At 43.5% G+C, this 18,902-nt stretch overlaps 1 protein-coding gene across 1 annotated transcript in view; it reads left to right on the plus strand.

Annotated features, from left to right (window-relative positions):
* The window catches only part of COL17A1 (collagen type XVII alpha 1 chain), a 65,880-nt gene that overhangs the window by 31,142 nt on the left and 15,836 nt on the right, over window positions 1–18,902 (plus strand). The window contains 17 exon segments of the mRNA XM_020987963.2: window positions 924–1,118; window positions 2,886–3,089; window positions 3,910–3,939; window positions 4,412–4,438; window positions 5,183–5,209; window positions 5,339–5,401; window positions 6,332–6,436; window positions 7,917–7,979; window positions 8,942–8,977; window positions 9,907–9,960; window positions 10,450–10,485; window positions 11,180–11,215; window positions 12,466–12,528; window positions 14,248–14,283; window positions 14,592–14,663; window positions 15,875–15,901; window positions 17,312–17,347. Coding sequence (XP_020843622.1) covers window positions 924–1,118; window positions 2,886–3,089; window positions 3,910–3,939; window positions 4,412–4,438; window positions 5,183–5,209; window positions 5,339–5,401; window positions 6,332–6,436; window positions 7,917–7,979; window positions 8,942–8,977; window positions 9,907–9,960; window positions 10,450–10,485; window positions 11,180–11,215; window positions 12,466–12,528; window positions 14,248–14,283; window positions 14,592–14,663; window positions 15,875–15,901; window positions 17,312–17,347 — 1,110 coding nt within the window.

Here is an 18,902-nt window from a genome sequence, read left to right on the forward strand (position 1 = left end):
AATTCCCAGGCCTTTAGTGACTCAGGGTCCTTTGCAAGGCAGCCAGTCCCAGCTTTGCCAGAAGAACTATGACATTAAAAAAGTTACTTGCCATATTTGCAGTCTTTATTCTCTCATCCATAAAATACAAATAATACCAGCATCTACTTTATACGGTTGTTACAAGGATCAGATGAGATACTGAATATAAGATATTCGGCAAACTTTAAAGTGCTACCTAAATGCCAACTACTACTATTAATGAAAATATATGATAACGTTAAAGTACATTTGTAAGTAATCTGCAGTTTATAAGGCACTACCACATCAGTTATCTCATTCTGGCCATATGCAAGGACACAGGATGGAATTGTAGACTGAGCACTAGACCTGGGGTAGGGATGCCTACCTTCCTTTACTATCTGTTTGATCCTCAGCAAATCACTTAATGTTGTCTCTGGCTTGGTCTCCTCATCTATAAAATGGCAATAATAATACTTGCCTTGCCTACCTCACAGGGTTGCCACGGAGAAAGTGCTCTATCAACCTTAGGGCACCATAGAATTGTGCATTATCAGTGAGCCTCACACTAACTCTATGAGGTAAGCAAGGAAGGTTTAGTTAGCCCCATTTTACAGATGAGGAACTCAAATCCCAAAAGGGTTAAAAGTCTTACCTAAGATTAAATAGCTAATAAATGGAAACTTGGAACTCAAATCTAGGCCTCCATATTTCCAATCTTATAGTCTTTCTACTACACCAGTTTCCTCTCTGAAAGATATGCCAACACATCTTTAAACAGTTCAGAGGCTCTCTGAATATCTCTCTGTCCTTCTTCCTTCCCCCCATCTACCTAGTTTCTTTTTTTTTGGCACATGGAAAGTCGGTCACTTACAGGTTTATAATAGGACATTAGCGATCTGGGTTCACCTTGTCTTCCCTAGAAATCCAGGGAGATGACCGTGGTTTCGGCGGAGCAGGAGGAGGCGGAGGAGGCGGAGGAGGCGGTGGTGCAGGTTTTGGGGCTGCCCCTGCCTGGTGCCCATGTGGTTCATGCTGCAGCTGGTGGAAGTGGCTCTTGGGCCTGCTCCTGGCCTGGCTGTTGCTTCTCGGATTGCTTTTTGGACTCATTGCTTTGGGTAAGAGATGACAACAGCAAAGGCAGGTTCCATATATATGTGTGTGTGTATATATATATATATACATATGTGTGTGTGTGTGTGTGTGTGTGTATATACATATATATATACATATGCATGTGTGTATGTGTATGTATGTGTGTAGATGTATAGATATGTATGTATGTATGTATATTCATGTCTTGCTCACTTATAACTAGAACCCAAAAGACATCAAATCTTAGGATTGAGAAGGACCTTCTTCTTGTTCTTGTTGTTATTGTTCAGTCATGTCTGACTCTTTGTGACCCTGTGGACCATGCTGTGTGTGGAGTTTTCTTGGCAAAGATACTGGAGGGTTTGCCATTTCCTTTTCCAGTGGATTAAGGCAAACAGAGGTTAAGTGACTTGCCCAGAGCCACACAGCTAGTGAGTGTCTGAGGCCACATTTGAACTCAGGTCTACCTGACTCCAGGTCCAACACTCTATCCACTAAGTCACTTAGCTGCCTCTGGAAGGACCTTAGGGGTTTCCCAAAGTCATGTGGTGAATTAGTGATAGAGCAGGGTCTATAGTCTAACTCCTAGGCCACTGCTATGGGCCCTAGCATGCCCTGTGATGGTGGTGGTACGTAGATAAAACGTTTGTTAAGCTTTACTTATTATGTGTCAGACACTCTGCTAAGGGCTGGGGACACAAATAAAATACAGCAAGATAGTCCCCACCCTCAAGGTGCTTACATTCTAAAGGAGGAAGGTAACACATATGGGGTGGTGGAAAATAGAGGTGGGGAGAAAGGATACTCACAAGGGAGAAATGTGTCAGGTGACAGAGGAGGCAGATTTGGCAAAGAATGCACTGAAGAGAAGGAGAAGGTAGTAGTCATAGTAGTAGTATAGTAGTAGTAGTAGTAGTAGTAGTAGTAGTATAATAGTAGTAGTAGTAGCAGCAGCAGCAGCAGCAGCAGCAGCAGCAACAGTAGTAGTAGTAGTAGTGCAGCTAGGTGGCACAGTGGATAGAGTGCCAGACCTAGAGTCAGGAAGATTCATCTCTGTGAGTGCAAATCTAGCCTCAGATACTTGCTAGCTGTGTGACCCTGGGCAAGTCACTTCATGCTGTTTGCCTCAGTTTCCTCATCTGTATAATGAGTGGGAGAAGGAAATGGCCACAAAGGTGGGGCCACAAAGAGTCAGATACAACTGAAAATGATTGAAAAAGAAGTAGTAATAGTAATAGTAGTAGTAGTAGTAGAAGCAGTAACAATAGTAGTAAGTAATGCCAGGTATTTTCAGTCCTTTAAAAAAAGACTTTTCAAAATGTTTCCATTTCCATGATCTCAATGGACCCTTTGAATTTTGGATAAATATTCGTTTATCAGCTAGAGAGAACAAGACCCAGAGAGGTAAAATCTCCTTCACTGAGTCCAGGCCTGGACTTCCATCTCAGTCCTCTTTTCATGATGTCTTGTTTGCTCTCTGGTTTGGTATAATCCATCCCAGCTAAAATATAGGAGCTAGGGCAAAACACAGAGATTTACTGCCCAGTGACCCTGCCACCATAATTGAGGTCTCCAGGATTTTAGTGCCATGTTCAGGTCTTGCTTAGAATAGAATTCTTACTAGTAAAAGTTTATCCCAAGATCATTTGTCTAGTAATGATAGCCCAACTTGCATTTCTATGGGATGCTTCAAACATGCTTTATATAGGTTTAATGTTCACAAGAGCCCTGTAAAATACACTTATACTCCTCTTCCTATGATTCTTGTTTTCTGTCTGCCTCCTATGCAGCGGAGGAGGTGAGGAAGCTGAGAGCTCGTGTGGATGACCTGGAGAAGATCAACACTAGTATGTTACAGCACGAGGCCAAGATCAGCAAAGGTCGAAGCTTTGCTATCTCCCACGTTGGTGGTGGGACTGGTGAGCTGGACAGCCAGAATCAGGAGGCTGTCTGGGCATTTGTGAAAAACAGGCTGCAAATAGAACAAGAAAAAGGTGAGGAGTTCCAGTGGGGAACCTAACAGGGGTGGGAGTCAAGACCCTTAGAGCCAAAAATGCATCATTGTCGTCAGAGTCGTTAATTAATCAAAACTGAACCTAGGGTAAATTGGGAGTGGAAAAGACGAGTAGTAGTAGAAAGAACATTTCTACCATGAGTGTAGTGTTAATGATCTGGTATAATCCATCCCCAAAGAGTCCCAGCCCTTCCCTTCTATAAGAACTAAGGTCTCTAGGAGATCAGAGAAAGACCCATGAAGTGGAACCTTGGGGTTGGCATTTGGGAACAAGTACCTCCTCGTGCTATTCTCTGGAAACCTTGAGGGGAGTGCAATCACTACCCCCCCATGTTGGCACCCAGGGGCAAAGCCCCATTTGCCCTTGCTAGTTATGACTCTAACAGTTATCAACCAACCAATAATAATTTTTATGTACCTGCCACATACTAGGCACCCCAATAGGTACTGGAGATACAAAAACCAAAAATGAAACAGTCCCTGCCCTCAAGGATCTTACATTCTATTGGATAGTAATTCTCATTTATACAGAGTTTCATGACTATATCTATACACACACACACTCGTTTAAACTTTACAACAGCCCTACAGATAGGTAGGACATATTTACAGATATGGAAAATAAGACAGCAGGGAAGTGATTGGCTCAAGATTGTATAGCTCATTAGTGACAGCATCCGACTGGACCCCAGATCTAGTCTTGTGGTCTCTCCATTATATTCCAATGTCTCCTTTTTATTCTAGGGCTAACAAAGCAGAAAAAGATGTGATATTAACTCAAGCTTTGCTTTCTATTTTAGGAAATCTCCGAGGATACCCTGGACCAAAAGGTTTCACAAACAGATCATTTCTCCTTGACTCTTGTTTCTGGGAAAATGCTACCTGGGATTGGTGCTTGGTTTTCTGGATGGCTTGGGAAAGTTTTTTTTACCCTTTCCCCCACTTTCTCCTCCTTTCTTAACCCCCTTTCCCCTCCTTTACTTTTTTTTCCATCTCTTTTCTCATTTCAGATCTAAGTTCGGAGAGCAGAACAGTTTAAATACATCTGTGTTATATAATCTTAAACTATTAGGTCTGGGAGGACTAAATAATCTAGGCCCTTCATTTTTACAGACGAGGAAAGGGAGACCCAGACTGGTGCTCAGAGTTGCCCACTGGTCAATGGTAGAGCTAAGAATAGAACTCAAATCTCTTCATTTTAAAATCAGATTTTTATACCTAAGAGATTTGATATTAACATTTTAAATGGATATCACTCTAATATTACCTAACTCAGAATGCTGGTGTTTTTATGTCTTTTAGGTGATATGGGAATTCAAGGCCCAAAAGGTGAGTGAGGACAATTTCTCCTGTTCTGATGGGAACTGATGGCTTAGAAAAATCAGACAGTCAGTCTTGGGAAATTTACATAACACCATACTCATTCATCATCAGTCAGCATCAATTGAGCCCTTCAGAAGGATGGAGCATTGGCTTAGTACAGAAATTCCCAGTTTTTGGTATTAGGATCCTTTTCATTAAGGATCCCTCCACTTTCTCTCCCCTTCCCCCCCCACAAAGAGCTTTTGCTTATATGGGTTATATCTATTGAAATTTACCATATAAGAAATTAAAATCTTTAATATTATTATGAAAATAGTTTTAGCCTCTTGGGCCTCAGAGACCCCCTAGGGCATCCAGACCACTTTTAGAGACCCACTGACTTAAACCATCGTTGCCAACTACTGGCAGCCCTTGGTACTTAGAAAGGAGATGGGTAGCAGAGCAAGAGATGAACAGCTGTAATCTCCTTGACTCTAGTCCTTTTTCAGGATCCTTAGTTATCCCCAGATTGAGGGCAATGAGGTGGAAATTTTCTGCATTCCAGGGCCTTCATTATAGACGCTGGTTCCAACTGAAATTGTGGTTTCTGGAGGGCAGCACCTAAGAGCCCATCAAAGAAATTCTAGCTAGAAATGTAGAAGGAGATGTGTTTAGATGAGGCTCAAAGCACACTCTCTTTCTCCTGTCAGGAAATCTGAGCCTTAATCCTCAACTAATAACTTTCTTTTTTTTTCCTCTCTGCTTTTATAGGAGACAGAGGGCTTACTGGAGTTCCAGGTGTGTAAACATTGGTCACCTTCCTGCCAAGCCTCAGTAATGTTATGTCTGGAATTTTGCCCTGCTCAGTGCTAGCTTCCAACCACTAGTAGAACAAATAGAGGGATAACCATTCTTATGCACCCACAGGTGTCCCAGGGGCTATGGGCCATCCAGGCCCAGAAGGACCGAAGGGACAGAAAGGCAGTGTAGGTAAGAATTGGTTTTCTTTTCCTCCCAGGCACTCCACCCTCTGAAGCTTTTGTCCTAATTGATAAAACAACCTGACACATAGAATGTTTTAAAGTTTTACAAAGCATTTTAGATACGTTGTCTTATTTGAGCCTCACAACAAATCTGTGAAGTAAGTCAAGTATTATCCCGATTTTACTGATGAAGAAACTGAAGCTCAGAGATTAATTAATTTGCCTAGGGTAACATAGCCAGTTAAGTCTTGGAGACAGGAGTTGGACCTAGATCTCAATTTGAGTCTGCAGTGTGATGTGGTAGCCAAAAAAAGGTAATGCATTCTTGGGCTTAGCCCAATTGGAAGATGCTTAGTTTCCAGGAATAAGGAAAGATAATATTGAGGACCTCTCCTCCAAACAGCTTTATATACACCTCCACAATCAGCCCTCCTTTAGAGTGCTGTGTGGAGTTCTGAGCATCACAGATTAAGAAGGAAATTGATCAACCTGAGAGCCCCCAGAGGAGAGCAGTCAGGATGGTCAAGGGCCTTGAATCTGTCAAATGAGGCTTAGTCGAGGAATTGGGGACGTTTAGCCTGGAGAAGAGTTGACTCAGGAGGACAGAATTCTATTCTGTTTGGCCCCAAAGGACAGAACCAGAAGCATTGAATAGAAGATGCAAAGAGTCAATTAATTAGGCCTGGTGTTAGGAAAAAAACTTCCTAACAAGCTGAGCAATCCAAAACTGGAATAGCCTATCTCAAGAAATCGGGGAGTGCCCTTCCTTGGAGGTATTCAAACAGAAGGCCACTTGCTGGCATGGTACAGTGAGAGGGACAACATGGCTGCTGAAATCCCTTCTAATTCTCAAAATCTAAAATTATTTACTTCAGGTACGTCCCTTTTGTAGCTATGGGTTGGTGGTTTTATGATTGAGCATTCTTGTTGTTTGTAGGGGAACCTGGCATGGAGGGACTCCAAGGTCAAAGAGGACAAGAAGGCCCAACAGGGCCTCGTGGTGAACCAGGACCCCCTGGGTTTGGAGAGAAGGGAGACAGAGGTAAGAGGAGGCCATCCTACCCCAGGAAAGTTGAGGATGCAATGGTGCAACTACAGTGGGATGAAGAGTGGGATGAGATGTTCTCACTGTCCCCCATCACCGTCCCCAGCAAGCAGGCACAGAAATTCTAATTCCAAGACATTTTCCTCTGCCCTAGCCCCATAAAGAAAGGTCTCTGAGAGGGGAATAAAGGAGAAACAGGAAGCAAGATTTTTGTGAAGGGGAAAAAGCGGGGTCAAGGGCCAATGTGGTAGGTGGAAGAGCTGGGCAAGGGCATGGCTCAGGAGTCCACAGTTCTTGGAATTTGTCTAGAAGATGCAAAAGCAGCTCATTGGGCCGCCAGGCACATAAAGCTAGCCCTGGAGGATTTCAATATTTCTTGATTAAAAGCAAACCAGTCCATCCACTTTGAGGCTATTCCATCGTGGGGAACTGGAAATTCTGGAGAAACCTCCATGAATTGGAGTTAGCCATCTCCAGCATTGTTTGGCTGTGAATTTCTTGAGAGCAAATACCATCTTTTACCTTTCTTTATATCCTCAGTGCTTAGCCCAGTGCCTGGCATATAGTAGACACTTAATAAGCGCTGACTGATTAATTGATGGATCAAAAATAACAAACAAAAAAAATACCTAAAAGCTTCCTGGCTGCTGTGCCTCAGAGGTCTGTGGTAGTGAGGAGAATTCAGTGGTGATCGTATATTGTGTCTCCACAGTGTGGGGATTGTGGGGAGGGACAGAAGTGTTTCAGGACCATGCCCTGCCTTGGTGAATGCTCAGTTCTAGCCAATCAGAGCCCAGGAGGCTCTGCTGCTCCCTCATTTAGGGATTCCAGACTTCAGACCCCAACAAAAAGCTTCAGAGGTTTCATGGTTTGAAGGGAAGGAGGAAGTTATAAAGAGTTTAGCTATTTTCCCCCTCTGTGTAGGGGAGAGAGGTATAGCAGAAAAAGGAACCTGGGCTCCAGCTTTGAGTGTACAGGGCCAGCTGCTAGCTAATAAAATCTAGCAATCGATTGTTCTAAGGTTGGCAAAGTGTTTTACATGTTATACCATTTGATCCCTATAACAACCCTTCAGGAGAGGGTCCTATGGATCATCCCCATGCTATGGATGAGGAAACTGAGGCTAAATGACTTGCCCAGAATCACATAGCTTAAAAGAGTCTGAAGCAGGATCTGAAGGAAGGTCTTCTTACTCCAGGTCTAATGCTTTATCCACTGCTCCACCTAATGCCAAATAGACAGCTGTCCCACAGCAAGAGGGTCCGTCCAGCAATACCAGAGCTGGGCTTCCCTGCTGGGTGCCCTCATTATAGACCATTGGACTCTTTGAACCAATGAATCTTCGCTCTTCCCCCACCATGTGGGCCCTGGGGGATTCTGGGAAGTAGAAATATATTTTCCAAATGACAGGATTAGACTCAGGAAAATCCAAGGTAAAAAATCACCAAGCCATTCATTTGGTCGATTTACTCCTCAGGTGCTGCTGGTAATCCAGGTCCTCAAGGCTCCCCTGGTGTCCCTGGCTCTGTTGGTCCCAAAGGTAAGCGGAGGACCTCTGATTGTGTCTGAGTTATCTAGAAAGCATCAGCGTCCAGGGAATAATGCCACAGGGCCCCAGTGTCATTATCAGTCCTCAGGGAGAAGAGCAATAATCCTGAGAACCGTGGGCAGAAAAGAATTAGCCAACTAGAATGCCACCAAAATAGAAGAATCGATCATTGTGTTTTGGATATAATGATTGCAAAGGCTTTGTCAAATGTTTTCCTTGTCTTTGTCTAGACTACAACAGAATTATAGGCCTGGAAGGGACCTTAGAGATTATTTAGTTCAATCACCTTGTTTTATAAAGGAAAAAACAGAGGGCCAGATAAGGGAAGCCCCTAGACCAAAGTCACAGATGGAGACCCTTCCTTACCAACCTGCGTGGGGCCTTCTGAGCCTGTGCATGCCATGTCTTTGCTCCCTTTCAAAGGTGAATCACTCAGGAAATCAGTGAGGTTAAAACAATCAATCCCATGCTAATGGTGGGACACATGCTAGCTTTAACTAGTTGCCCAGGCAAATCAAGTGGGCATAGGCCCTACTTGCAGATAAAGTGATAGAAAGGTGTGAGTTCTATGCCACCTCCTTTTTTCTTTCTCCTCTCTCCTGAACCCAAATTGTTCTGCCTCAAGTATATGAGAGTGAGGGATAATCTTCATTCATTCAGCATGTGCTATGAGCAAACTGTACATTCCAGAGCAACTTGCTTAAGCAATCAGGCTCCTTCTCCAGGGAAGAGAAGGAATTCACCTTCATATCCTGTTGTCTTTAGAGGTTTGAAGAAGAATTGGAGTCTTTGTGGTGCACAGAAGTGTATATACACGCGCGCTCACACACACACACACCATCAAGCACTGAGAGGCCTTCTTCCAAAGCCCCCATGTGTTTCCTGTGGTATCTGACACCCAAGTTAGGGTCCAACTTCTTGCTAACAACCATTTCCCTCCCTCTTTTTCCCAGGTTCCATTGGTGCCCCAGGACCTCAGGGCCCCTCAGGTAAGTAGACCTCTCTTTACTAGTGTTGTTTCTGGAAAACAAAAGGCAAGACTTAGGCAAAAGAAATTGAATTAAGGAGGGAAAAAAACACTAAAAACACACACAAATAAAACAGCAAAGGCCTTGATAATAGAGATTTCTAGAAGCTTTTAGCCCAAGTTTCAATGTTGTTGTTTTTTTGCCTTGAGTTGTTTTTGTGAGCCCTGACTTTATGTGTTCAAATCCCTCTTTCCATTCTGAGTTGTCCTTATTTCACGGGGAGTCCAGGGCACTTCATATATGATCTGCTTCCAAAAATCTTCAACTGTGAAAACTATTCATCAGTCCATCTGAATAGAGCATCTGCCAACAAATAAAAACATTCCTTTATACAAGGTGTCCCAAAAGTCTTAATGCAGATTTTTAAGCTCCTAAAGCTTAAAATCTTCCCTAAGTCACTTTTGGGACACCCTGTAGAGTGCTTTTTTAGCGTAATAAGTTTGCAGTCTCCTTTACTAACTCTCTGTCCAGGTCAAGTCCATTTAACCACCCCTCACCCCGAAGTCCTGCCTTGGGCCCTCTTCTCAACCCCCTCCATACCATCTCACTTTGTGATAATATCAGCTCCCACGGGTTCAATCATCTCTATGTAGACAACTCCCAGATCTACACATACAGCCCTAAATTCTCTTCTGACCTGCCAATTCACATCACCAGCTACTTTCTGGTCATCTCAGACTAAGTTCTCTAAGCATGTCAAATTCAACTTGTCTAAAACATAGCTCCCCTCTTCTAAAGTTCCTGGTTCCTGCTACTATTGAGAGCACCACCATCCTCCCAGTTACCAATGCTCCCAACTATAGGGTCATCCTCTACTCCTCTCTCACACTTGCTCCACTTATCCAATCTGTTTCCATCATATACCTGTCTGATTTTCTCTGGTTCTGCAGGTCCTTCTGGACTCCAAGGCTTTAGAGGCGAAGCTGGTCTCCCTGGTCCCAAAGGTAAGTTGGTGAAGAATTATAGAAGGGAGAGGGCAAGCCCAGTGAAGCTATTCATTAAGCCTAGAGTTAAGCATCCTTGTATAATAGGAAATATGCTAAGTTCCATTCAGATGATGTGGGTTCAAATTCTGGTTTTACCACTTTACCTGGCAACTATAGACAAGTCCTCTCTGGGACTCAGTTTCATCATATGAGGGAGTTGAACAAGTTGACTCTCAGGTCCCTGATAATTTTAAATCTCTGATCCTATAAGTATGAGTAGGTGGTCCAGGTAAGGATGGTGGTGGAGACCAGCAGCCAGTCAAATAGGTTAATGAGTGGGTCCTGCAGGGAATCAAGAGGTGAGGTAAGTTCAAGATAGACAACGTCTGCGCTGGGGCAGGAGCCTTTCCCACTTGTCTCTTTAACATCCTTTCAGTTATTTTCTTGGAGAATAACTGTACCTTCTCTGCAGCCTTGTCAATGCCAAAGTGTGCTTTTCTTCCTTAGGTGAAAAAGGACCAATGGGACCCCCAGGACTCAAAGGTATGTTGCTCCATGACATGGCTCAATGATCATTGCATTATATGAAATATGTTCACTTCCCTACACAGGCATAACAGATTGTTACCCCCTATTGTAGCCAAGCTTGGAGTAGTTTTTAAAGGATGAGGGAGTACAGAGAAAATGAGATGGCCTAGCAAATGCTCACCTGATCCCCCTTATGGTCATGTGACACATAAGGAAGACAGATGGTCAGAGTTAGAGACCATCTGTGGTCAATTAGGGGCTGTCTGTGGCCAAGGTTAGGGATGATTTTGAGGCTAAGGTTACTGGTTGGTTTGTGGTCATGATAAAGAGTCAGTCTCTTTATCAATTTATAGTTAAGGGTCAACGTATGGCTGGGGGTATGAGGCAAGGGGTAAAGTCAATGTTTCATCAGGGCTAGTAGTCAGTTTAAGGTCTGAGTTAGGGGGTCAGTCTGCAGACTGACCAGTGGTCAGGGTTAGAGGCCAATTTCTGAGAAGCTCGCAAGCCAACAAGAAACCAAATCTACTTCAGCCTAATTAATCCCTTGATGTTGTCAACGGTAAGATAACCTAAAAGAGCCCACAGTGTGGCTCTGAAGAGTGCTGCGATGTTGTCCCTACCCTGAACACTAAATGAAGCCTACGCTTGCTGTCTGATGGGATTTCTTTCTGCAAAAGACTGACTCTCTTCTCCTTTATGTCCATGGTAGGTGACCCGGGTGAGAAAGGATCTCGAGGTCTCACAGGTGAGTGCTGCCTGGCAAATGAGCTTCACTTCAATAAATCTTAAATTAAACACCTACTAGGCTATATAGATTTTATTGGACAGCTAGGCCAGTGCAGTGGATAGAGCACTAGCCCTGGAGTCAGGAAAACCTGAGTTTAAATCTGACCTCAGACACTTACTAGCTATGTGACCCTAGACAAGTCACTTAATCCTATTTGCCTCAGTTTCCTCATCTGTAAAATGAGCTGGAGAAGGAAATGACAAACCACTTCAGTCTCTTTGCCAAGAAAACCTCAAATGGGATCATGAAGAGTCAGACACAACTGAAACAACTCAACAACAGGAGATCCAGAAACAATATATCAAGATCTCTGCCTCAGTGTGTTTCTAATTTTGCTGCCATACCCAAATCCCTCAGCAAGCAAACCAAGACAGTAGTTCCTTGAGGATCCAATTGAATTTATCAAATGTATGAGGTCTCTGCTATCATAGTAATGTCCAAGGGGCAAAAAAAATCAAATAGACAGAGACACAGAGAGCCTGAAGGCAATCCTTGGGTATAGAATTTCCCTCTATCCTCTCTGCTACTTTCCTGATTCTAGCATCCTATGACTTAATCTATCTAAGGGGTAGTCCAGGTGCCCCCCACAGCTGCATCTCACCTCCACAACAACCCTCTCCCAGTACATTCCCTCTGAGAGTACTTTCCATCTACTCTGTACATACCTTCCACATACGTAGTTATTTGAATGATGCTTCCCCCAATAGAAGGTGGGAGCTCCTTCAGGGTAGAGGCCATATGTTGCCTTTCATTGTATCCCCAGTGCTTAGCATACAGTAAGCACTTAATAAATGCTTGGTACCTGATCAGCAGTGCCGTGAGTGTCAGGGAGCATGCCAGTCATTGCACACTGCCTCTCAGTCACTTGCATCTTGCAATGTCTTTGATTTAAAAAGGAGAAGAATCATGCCTACCTTGGCTATAAATGGCTTCTCTTGCCTTCTAAGGAGCTAAAACTCACCAATGAGCACCTGAGGATCAGGATGGGGCCTGCTGCTCAGAGAGGACCAAGCAGTCTCTGTTTGAGTTCATTTGTTTACCAAGGCAGCCAGTTCTGAAAATGCCTTTCCATAGACATTCCAGGAAGTTGACTGATGTCTTGGGTCTCCCTTAGGGAAAGCAAAGGGCATGATCCTACCAGTTGAGGAGTCTCAGAAGTATCTGACCAATTAATCCTCTTTCCTTTTCATTATAAATTTCCATCATAGGAGAACCTGGCTTAAGAGGTCTTCCTGGTGCCACGGGTGAACCTGGTGCTAAAGGAGCAGTGGGTGAGTGTCAGGAGAGATGCAGTATTTCTCCCTGGTGTCTATGTCTGCAAGCATGTGTAGACATGCATGCACATAGAGCTGTGTTTCCTGCCATATGTTTATGTTTCTTTAATGAATTTCAGCTCCTTAATCTCTGGTCTACCTTTATCTCTGTCTCTGAATTTCCTGGCCTGGTTCCAGGTTACAGATGGTTTATTTTTGACTGTCTCTTAAGGGTCTGTTTTCTCATGGACCAGAGTTCACTATGCTGATGATGTTCCTGTGGGAGCTTCTCACAACACATCACTGGACACTAGGGATAAGGGCAGGAGTCTTCTGTGCCCTGATTGCTCCTCTCTAGCCACTGAGATCTTGCCTCTAAGCTCCCTGCTTCTGGAAGAAAAAGAAGATAGAGCAAACCCTTGCAGCTTTTCATGCCTCCATCCAGTAAAGAAAGGTCCCCTGAGCTATCCTCACCAGCTTCCCCAGCTTTCATCTTTTTCATTACATTCCTGAGCTGTCCTGGCTGACCAAGGGGGCAGGGAGGAAGAGCCAAGAACCCTCGAGCATGAGGAACATTCGGCTGCAGAGCCTGATAGTAATTTGAGTGGATGAATGACAAAAAGACCAAGGAGGAAAGGGATATAGAATATTCATTCATGCAACAAATATCTACCAAGGAAGCTGTGAAAGCAAATAAGATGTGGCTCCTGCCTTTAGGGAGCTCACAGTTTAATGACAGAGATCAGACACACAAATGGATACAATACACACAAGGCTGTGATAAATGTCATGAGAGACAGAGTGCCACAGGAGTTCAGAAGAGGGAGAGATCACATCGGGCTTAAGCCAACATGTATTAAGTGCTTTGCGTGTGCTCATCTCATTGTAAGGGAGTGAATTTTTTGGCCATAGAAGCTCTCAAAGATCATGCAGCAAGCTGCAGAAGTCATGTGATCTACATGGGAAAATCCACAAGATCCTTAAAGCCTCAAAGGGTGGGCGATGAATTGAGCTAGGTTCTGGAATGCATGGAAGGGAATGCTGGGAACAGGCTGGGGAAATGGACCAGAGTAAGATAATAAGTGGCAATGAATGAGGAAGGACCATGGAAAGCTTCATGGGGAAATGACTTTTGAGCTGGTGCTTGGAGGAAGGATAGAATTTTGATGGGCAGAGAGGGGGAAGAGGCAAAAAAAGAGGAGGGGAGAGAGAGAGAGAGAGAGAGAGAGAGAGAGAGAGAGAGAGAGAGAGAGAGAGAGAGAGAGAATACCATGAGGGAAGGTACAGAAGTGGGAAAGGTCAACCTGTGTTTTACAAATAGTGACTAATCCATTTTTGCCAAAGTGTAAAATGTATAAAAAACCAAGGTGGAAAGATAGCTGGAGGCTAAATTCAGAAGAATCTTCAATAACAGCCTAAGGAAATTGTACTTTTTTTTTGAGCTGGCAATGGGGAGCCATTGATGGCTGTTTTACAAGGGATAGTCTAGAGTCAGAGTGTTGGGGGATAGCTATACCCCATGAAGATGGGAAAAGGGTGTGGAGAATCTTACTGTACCCATCTGATTATCTAGAAAAGAACTACAGGGACACTTAGACTAGATGTGTGGTCGCATTGCTGTTTTTTTCTTAAACAGCTGCTGCCAAGTATTCTTCCAGGTCCTTTTAGGGAGAGTGTAAGGAAGGAACCAACTGGGATACCTCCGGAATTAACATGGGCTTTGATTGATTTGAACAGGTCCAGCTGGCCCAGATGGACACCAAGGCCCAAGAGGTTGGTCACTTTTCTTCACAGCTTTCCTCCCAAAAAACTCACAATCACTTTTAGTTACTCCAAGCTAAGGTACACAAGTCCATTACTCACAATAAACAGTGCCATCATGGTGAAATATGCCTTGGGGAGCATTACACTTAGTATCCAATTGTTTCTTGTCTTCCACCTACCATCTTGAACATCCAATCCACAAATCCTATGCAAAGTCATGAGCTCAGGACTGATTGTCACTTGGTAGGAACAGAATGGTCACCTTGCTTTTTTTTAAAAGGGGAAACATTCACAAACTGACCACCTAATCTCTCTAGGTGAACAAGGTCTTACAGGGATGCCTGGAATCCGTGGACCACCAGGACCCGCAGGAGAAGGTGGAAAGCCAGGTAAGAGAGCAAAGATAAGCAGCTGCTGCCACTGCTATGTTTGGGATCAGTTCCCCTTTCTCATGTCCTGGCTTAGCACAGAACAGCAAAACTTTGGGGAAGGAGGATGTCGAGTTTGGACTTCCATGGTCCATGACATTTGAGGAAACATAGATGTATGACATAATAAATGCAATTTAGTGTTTATGTAATGTTTTATTATTTTACAGAGCTAATTCCACAAACATTTATGAAGCACATATATGTGCATGACACTCTGCTAGACCCTGGGAAATCAAAGATGAAAAATGACAGTTCCCACCCTCAAGGAATTTATATTCTAAGAATGATACAAGATAAATTAAGGAAAACAGTAGTAACTAGAAGAGATCAGAGAAGATTTTTAGATAGACGTTGTACCTAAGCTTAATCTCCACATTAACCTTGTGTGGCAAGTACTACAAATAATTTAATAACCATTTTATAGACGAGGAAACTGGCTCAGCATGTCTCCTTGGATCTAAAGCTTGTATGCTATACCACAGCATGGTATAATGAAAGAATTCTATTCTTGCACTCAAAAGATCTGAGTTTGAGTTCTGGGGCCCTGACACTAATTGTCTGACCTTAGGAACGTTACTTAACTTGTCTGAGCCTCAGTTTCCTCATCTATAAAACAGTGACAATATTTAGAAAGGGTTATGAGAAAAATATTTTGTAAGCTTTAAAAGACCACTCTTTATAGTCTTAGTCTTGGTTTGAGTATGAGAGGCAGCAGGCATGATGGATAGAGAACAGGCTTTGATACCAGGAAAACAGATGCTCTGGTCCCACCCCTCACTGAGTGGCCAGGTGCAAGTCACTGAAACTCTCAGGGCTCTCAACAATTCTCTAGGACACCTGCAGAAAAGATGCTGACTTGCATTGGTGGAGGGAGTTTCCATACCCAGGAGTTCCTTATACCAATGAAATCACAGGTCCTGTCTCTATCCCACATTATTATGATTCTGAATGACTGCTCTACAGCCACTAAGCTTTCTTTTGAAAAGAACAATTCATTTGATTCAATCAAATTCATTTTGCCAAATGTCAATTAAGTATGCCTCCTCTGGCTCACCTGTGATAATGTTTCTGGTCTTCATTGATGCTAAGCCTGCAGTTCAGAATTGCTCTCTCCTAAGGAAGTTCTCAGATGTCTTAGAACTCTCTCATTTGTCTTTCCTTCTCTTTAGGCCTCACAGGACCCCAAGGACCTCCAGGTGAGATACTGAGCCTCCTGCTTATTAGTCTGCCCCCACCTCAGACTTCTTGTTTCAACTGACTGTCAGGTGTCCACTTTGGAAGATCTTTTGAGGGTCCCCACCTGCCTAGGTATATCACCTGTATCATCAAGCCCACCTGGGCCATCCACCCTTCATATCTATCAGTCCAAGTGTGTTGGGTGTGACAGCTTCCATCCATCTCCTGTTCATGTGATCCTAGGCAATAAGTAATTAGGAAGTAAAATCTGTTCAAGGGCATATCATTAATAAATGAGGCAGACAAACAGAAGACCTTTGGATTATCCACTATTTGGTGTTAACCGGGCCTCTGTTACCTTTTGTTGCATCTGCATCAAAAATCAAGAGTAGACTATGGTCCTAATGGACTGTTTACCTAACAGAGAATATAGTCCTACAAATGAAAAAAATAGGCCATGCCCAATTTTTAAGAGAAACTAGGTAATGGACCAACATAAAATCAGGCTTCAGGTCTAAGAAAGATTTAACAAAGGCTATATGTATCCTCTTAAGAGGCATTGTTGACTTGAGATCAAGTCCTACCTCAGACATAAACTGCCAATGTGATCCTAGGCAAGTCACATGACTTCTCGGTACCTCAGGTAATCCTTTAAGACTGGTTCTCAATCTTCTTTTGTGTTGTGGACCCCTCTGGCAGTCTGATGAAGCCAATGGACCACTTCTCAGAACAGCACTTTTAAATGCATAAAATAAACTACATAGGTTTACAAAGAAAACCAATTGTATTGGAATACAGTTAAAATATATTTTTAAAAAACTGAGTTCACCGACTCCAAGTTATGAACCCCTGCTCCAAGATCATAAGTTGCACAGGTGTCACCTGCATGGGGGAAGGGATTTTCCTCACCGGGAGAGCTCTCTTTCCCAGTGAATTCCCTAGCCTTGTCCTGGCCAGTAGTTCACAGATATTTGTGTCTGCAATTGTGCTCTAAAGGTCTAGTTTATATTAGAGGCAAATGGGAATGTACATACTCCATTTGAGAAAGGTTTGAAGAAAAAGGGCATCATGGGATAACATAAGGACAGGGAAGGTAGATGAGTGAGAATGTTACAGGCTGAGGGACGTTTTGTAATCTTCCCCATCCTAGGTTCTGTGTCCAGGGAGATTATCACAGAGACTCTCCTCCTACTCCTTTGCTGGGTTTCAAACAAAGGCTGTCTTGGAGTCTGGGTTGTTTCCTTTTTAGAAGCCCAGGGAGGGAGACAGAGACTCCACCTTTGCAAAGGTGGAAGGTGGGCTAGGGCCTCCCAACCTCCGACCTCTATTGGGAGCTTTGTTCATTGAACTTCAGTCCAACAGGCATTAATGCTGTGATTTATTTGTTTAGCATTAATCCTCCTGATTTATTTATTTTTTAATCTCATCAGGACTTCCTGGGACCCCAGGCCGACCAGGGGCTAAAGGTTAGTGAGTCTCCAAATTAAATATTCATTCTCTGCCTCTTGCGGCTGTCAAGGTTTTGCTGGGTCTTTCTCTCTCACCAGGACCTGGAGCAACAGTGACACCTAGTGTCTACAAAGAAGAAGTTTTTCCTTCCCAGGCCATCCTTTCCTGGTTCCACATGCTGCCATCACCATAGACACAGATGTACATAGATACATAGATATATACACACAAAGACACAGGACTAAGATTCCTATTGCACAGCTCAGCAAGACGGGAACTTCCTCAAACTCCCTGCACTGACCTAGGACAGCACCATGAAACCCATATCCTCATGAATCCAACCCAGAGCATTCTTCCAGACTTTAAGTGAAAAGTGCCCTCTCTCTAAGCAGCCTACTTTTTCACTGCATGCCCTGTCTCAAGCCTCTTCCATCCCCTATCCAGACAGTCAGGCAACAAGCATTTGTTAAATGCTCCAGAAATTAGGAGCCAGGAATTGTGCTAAGCTGGAAGTACCACCAAAAAACAAAACAAAACAAAACCAACTAGTCCCTTCCCTCAAATCCCTTCTCTCACATTCCACCATGTAAATAAATAGGTGGAGTAGCTAGGTGGTAAAGTGGATAGAGCTCCGGCCTTGGAGTCAGGAGGATCTGAGTTCAAATCTGGCCTGAGACACTTGACACTTATTACCTGTGTGACCTTAGGCAAGTCATTTAACCCCAATTGCCTCACCAAAAAAAAAAAGGCAAAAAAAAAGGCACCTGTAAGATAAAGCCACCAACAGAATGTTCCTAAATTATAGGTCATGCCTTCAATCAAGGAGTTTCAGTGGTTCCCTAATGGTTTCTAGGCTAAAATACAGGCTCCTGTTTGGCATTTAAAACTCTTCCCTATTTAAGGGTGACTTACCTTTCCAGATCTAAGACACACTCTTCTCCTCCCTGTACTCAGCCTTTCAACCAAACTGCTCCTATACTGTTCTTCAGATATTACATTCCATCTCCAAACTGTCCCATTACACTGGTGTCCTTCACCCCTGGGATACCCTCTCTCCTTCCCTCTGCTTCTTAGAATCACTAAATCCTTTCAAAAGTCAGCTCAAGAGTTATCTCCTCCAGGAGGCCTTTCCTAATTCCTCTAACAGTTAGTAAAGTCAGAATTAAAACCCAGGTCCTCTGATTCCAAACTCAGTGTTTTTTCACTGTCATCCAAGTCTTCAAGGAATCCCTCCAGGAAACACCAGCTTAGTGGTTTCCTCATTCCCTACTCCTTTCTAAACTTGCCTTCTCTTACCCTTTAACCTCTCTTTAGTTTTAGAAACTAAGAACATGTCCAATAAGAAAGTACCTCTTCCCCCACCCCAATTTCCTCCTCTCCCTCTCATTCCCAATGTAGAAAGAAAACAGTTTGGTGGTTTAAGATCTGAATATGACCAACCCCACACTAGTTTCCCCTAAAGGCACATTGGGAAGCTGTCAGAATGAAACCAGTGTCCTAAGCCCACAGCACTCTTTCTTCCAGAAGTCACTTCAGGCCTAAGAAGATTGATGATGGAGGCCTTCAGAGTCA

The sequence above is a fragment of the Phascolarctos cinereus genome, unplaced genomic scaffold (assembly GCF_003287225.1).
Source record: "Phascolarctos cinereus isolate Bilbo 61053 unplaced genomic scaffold, phaCin_HiC Scaffold_3;HRSCAF=262, whole genome shotgun sequence".
Classification (NCBI taxonomy): Eukaryota; Metazoa; Chordata; class Mammalia; order Diprotodontia; family Phascolarctidae; genus Phascolarctos; species Phascolarctos cinereus.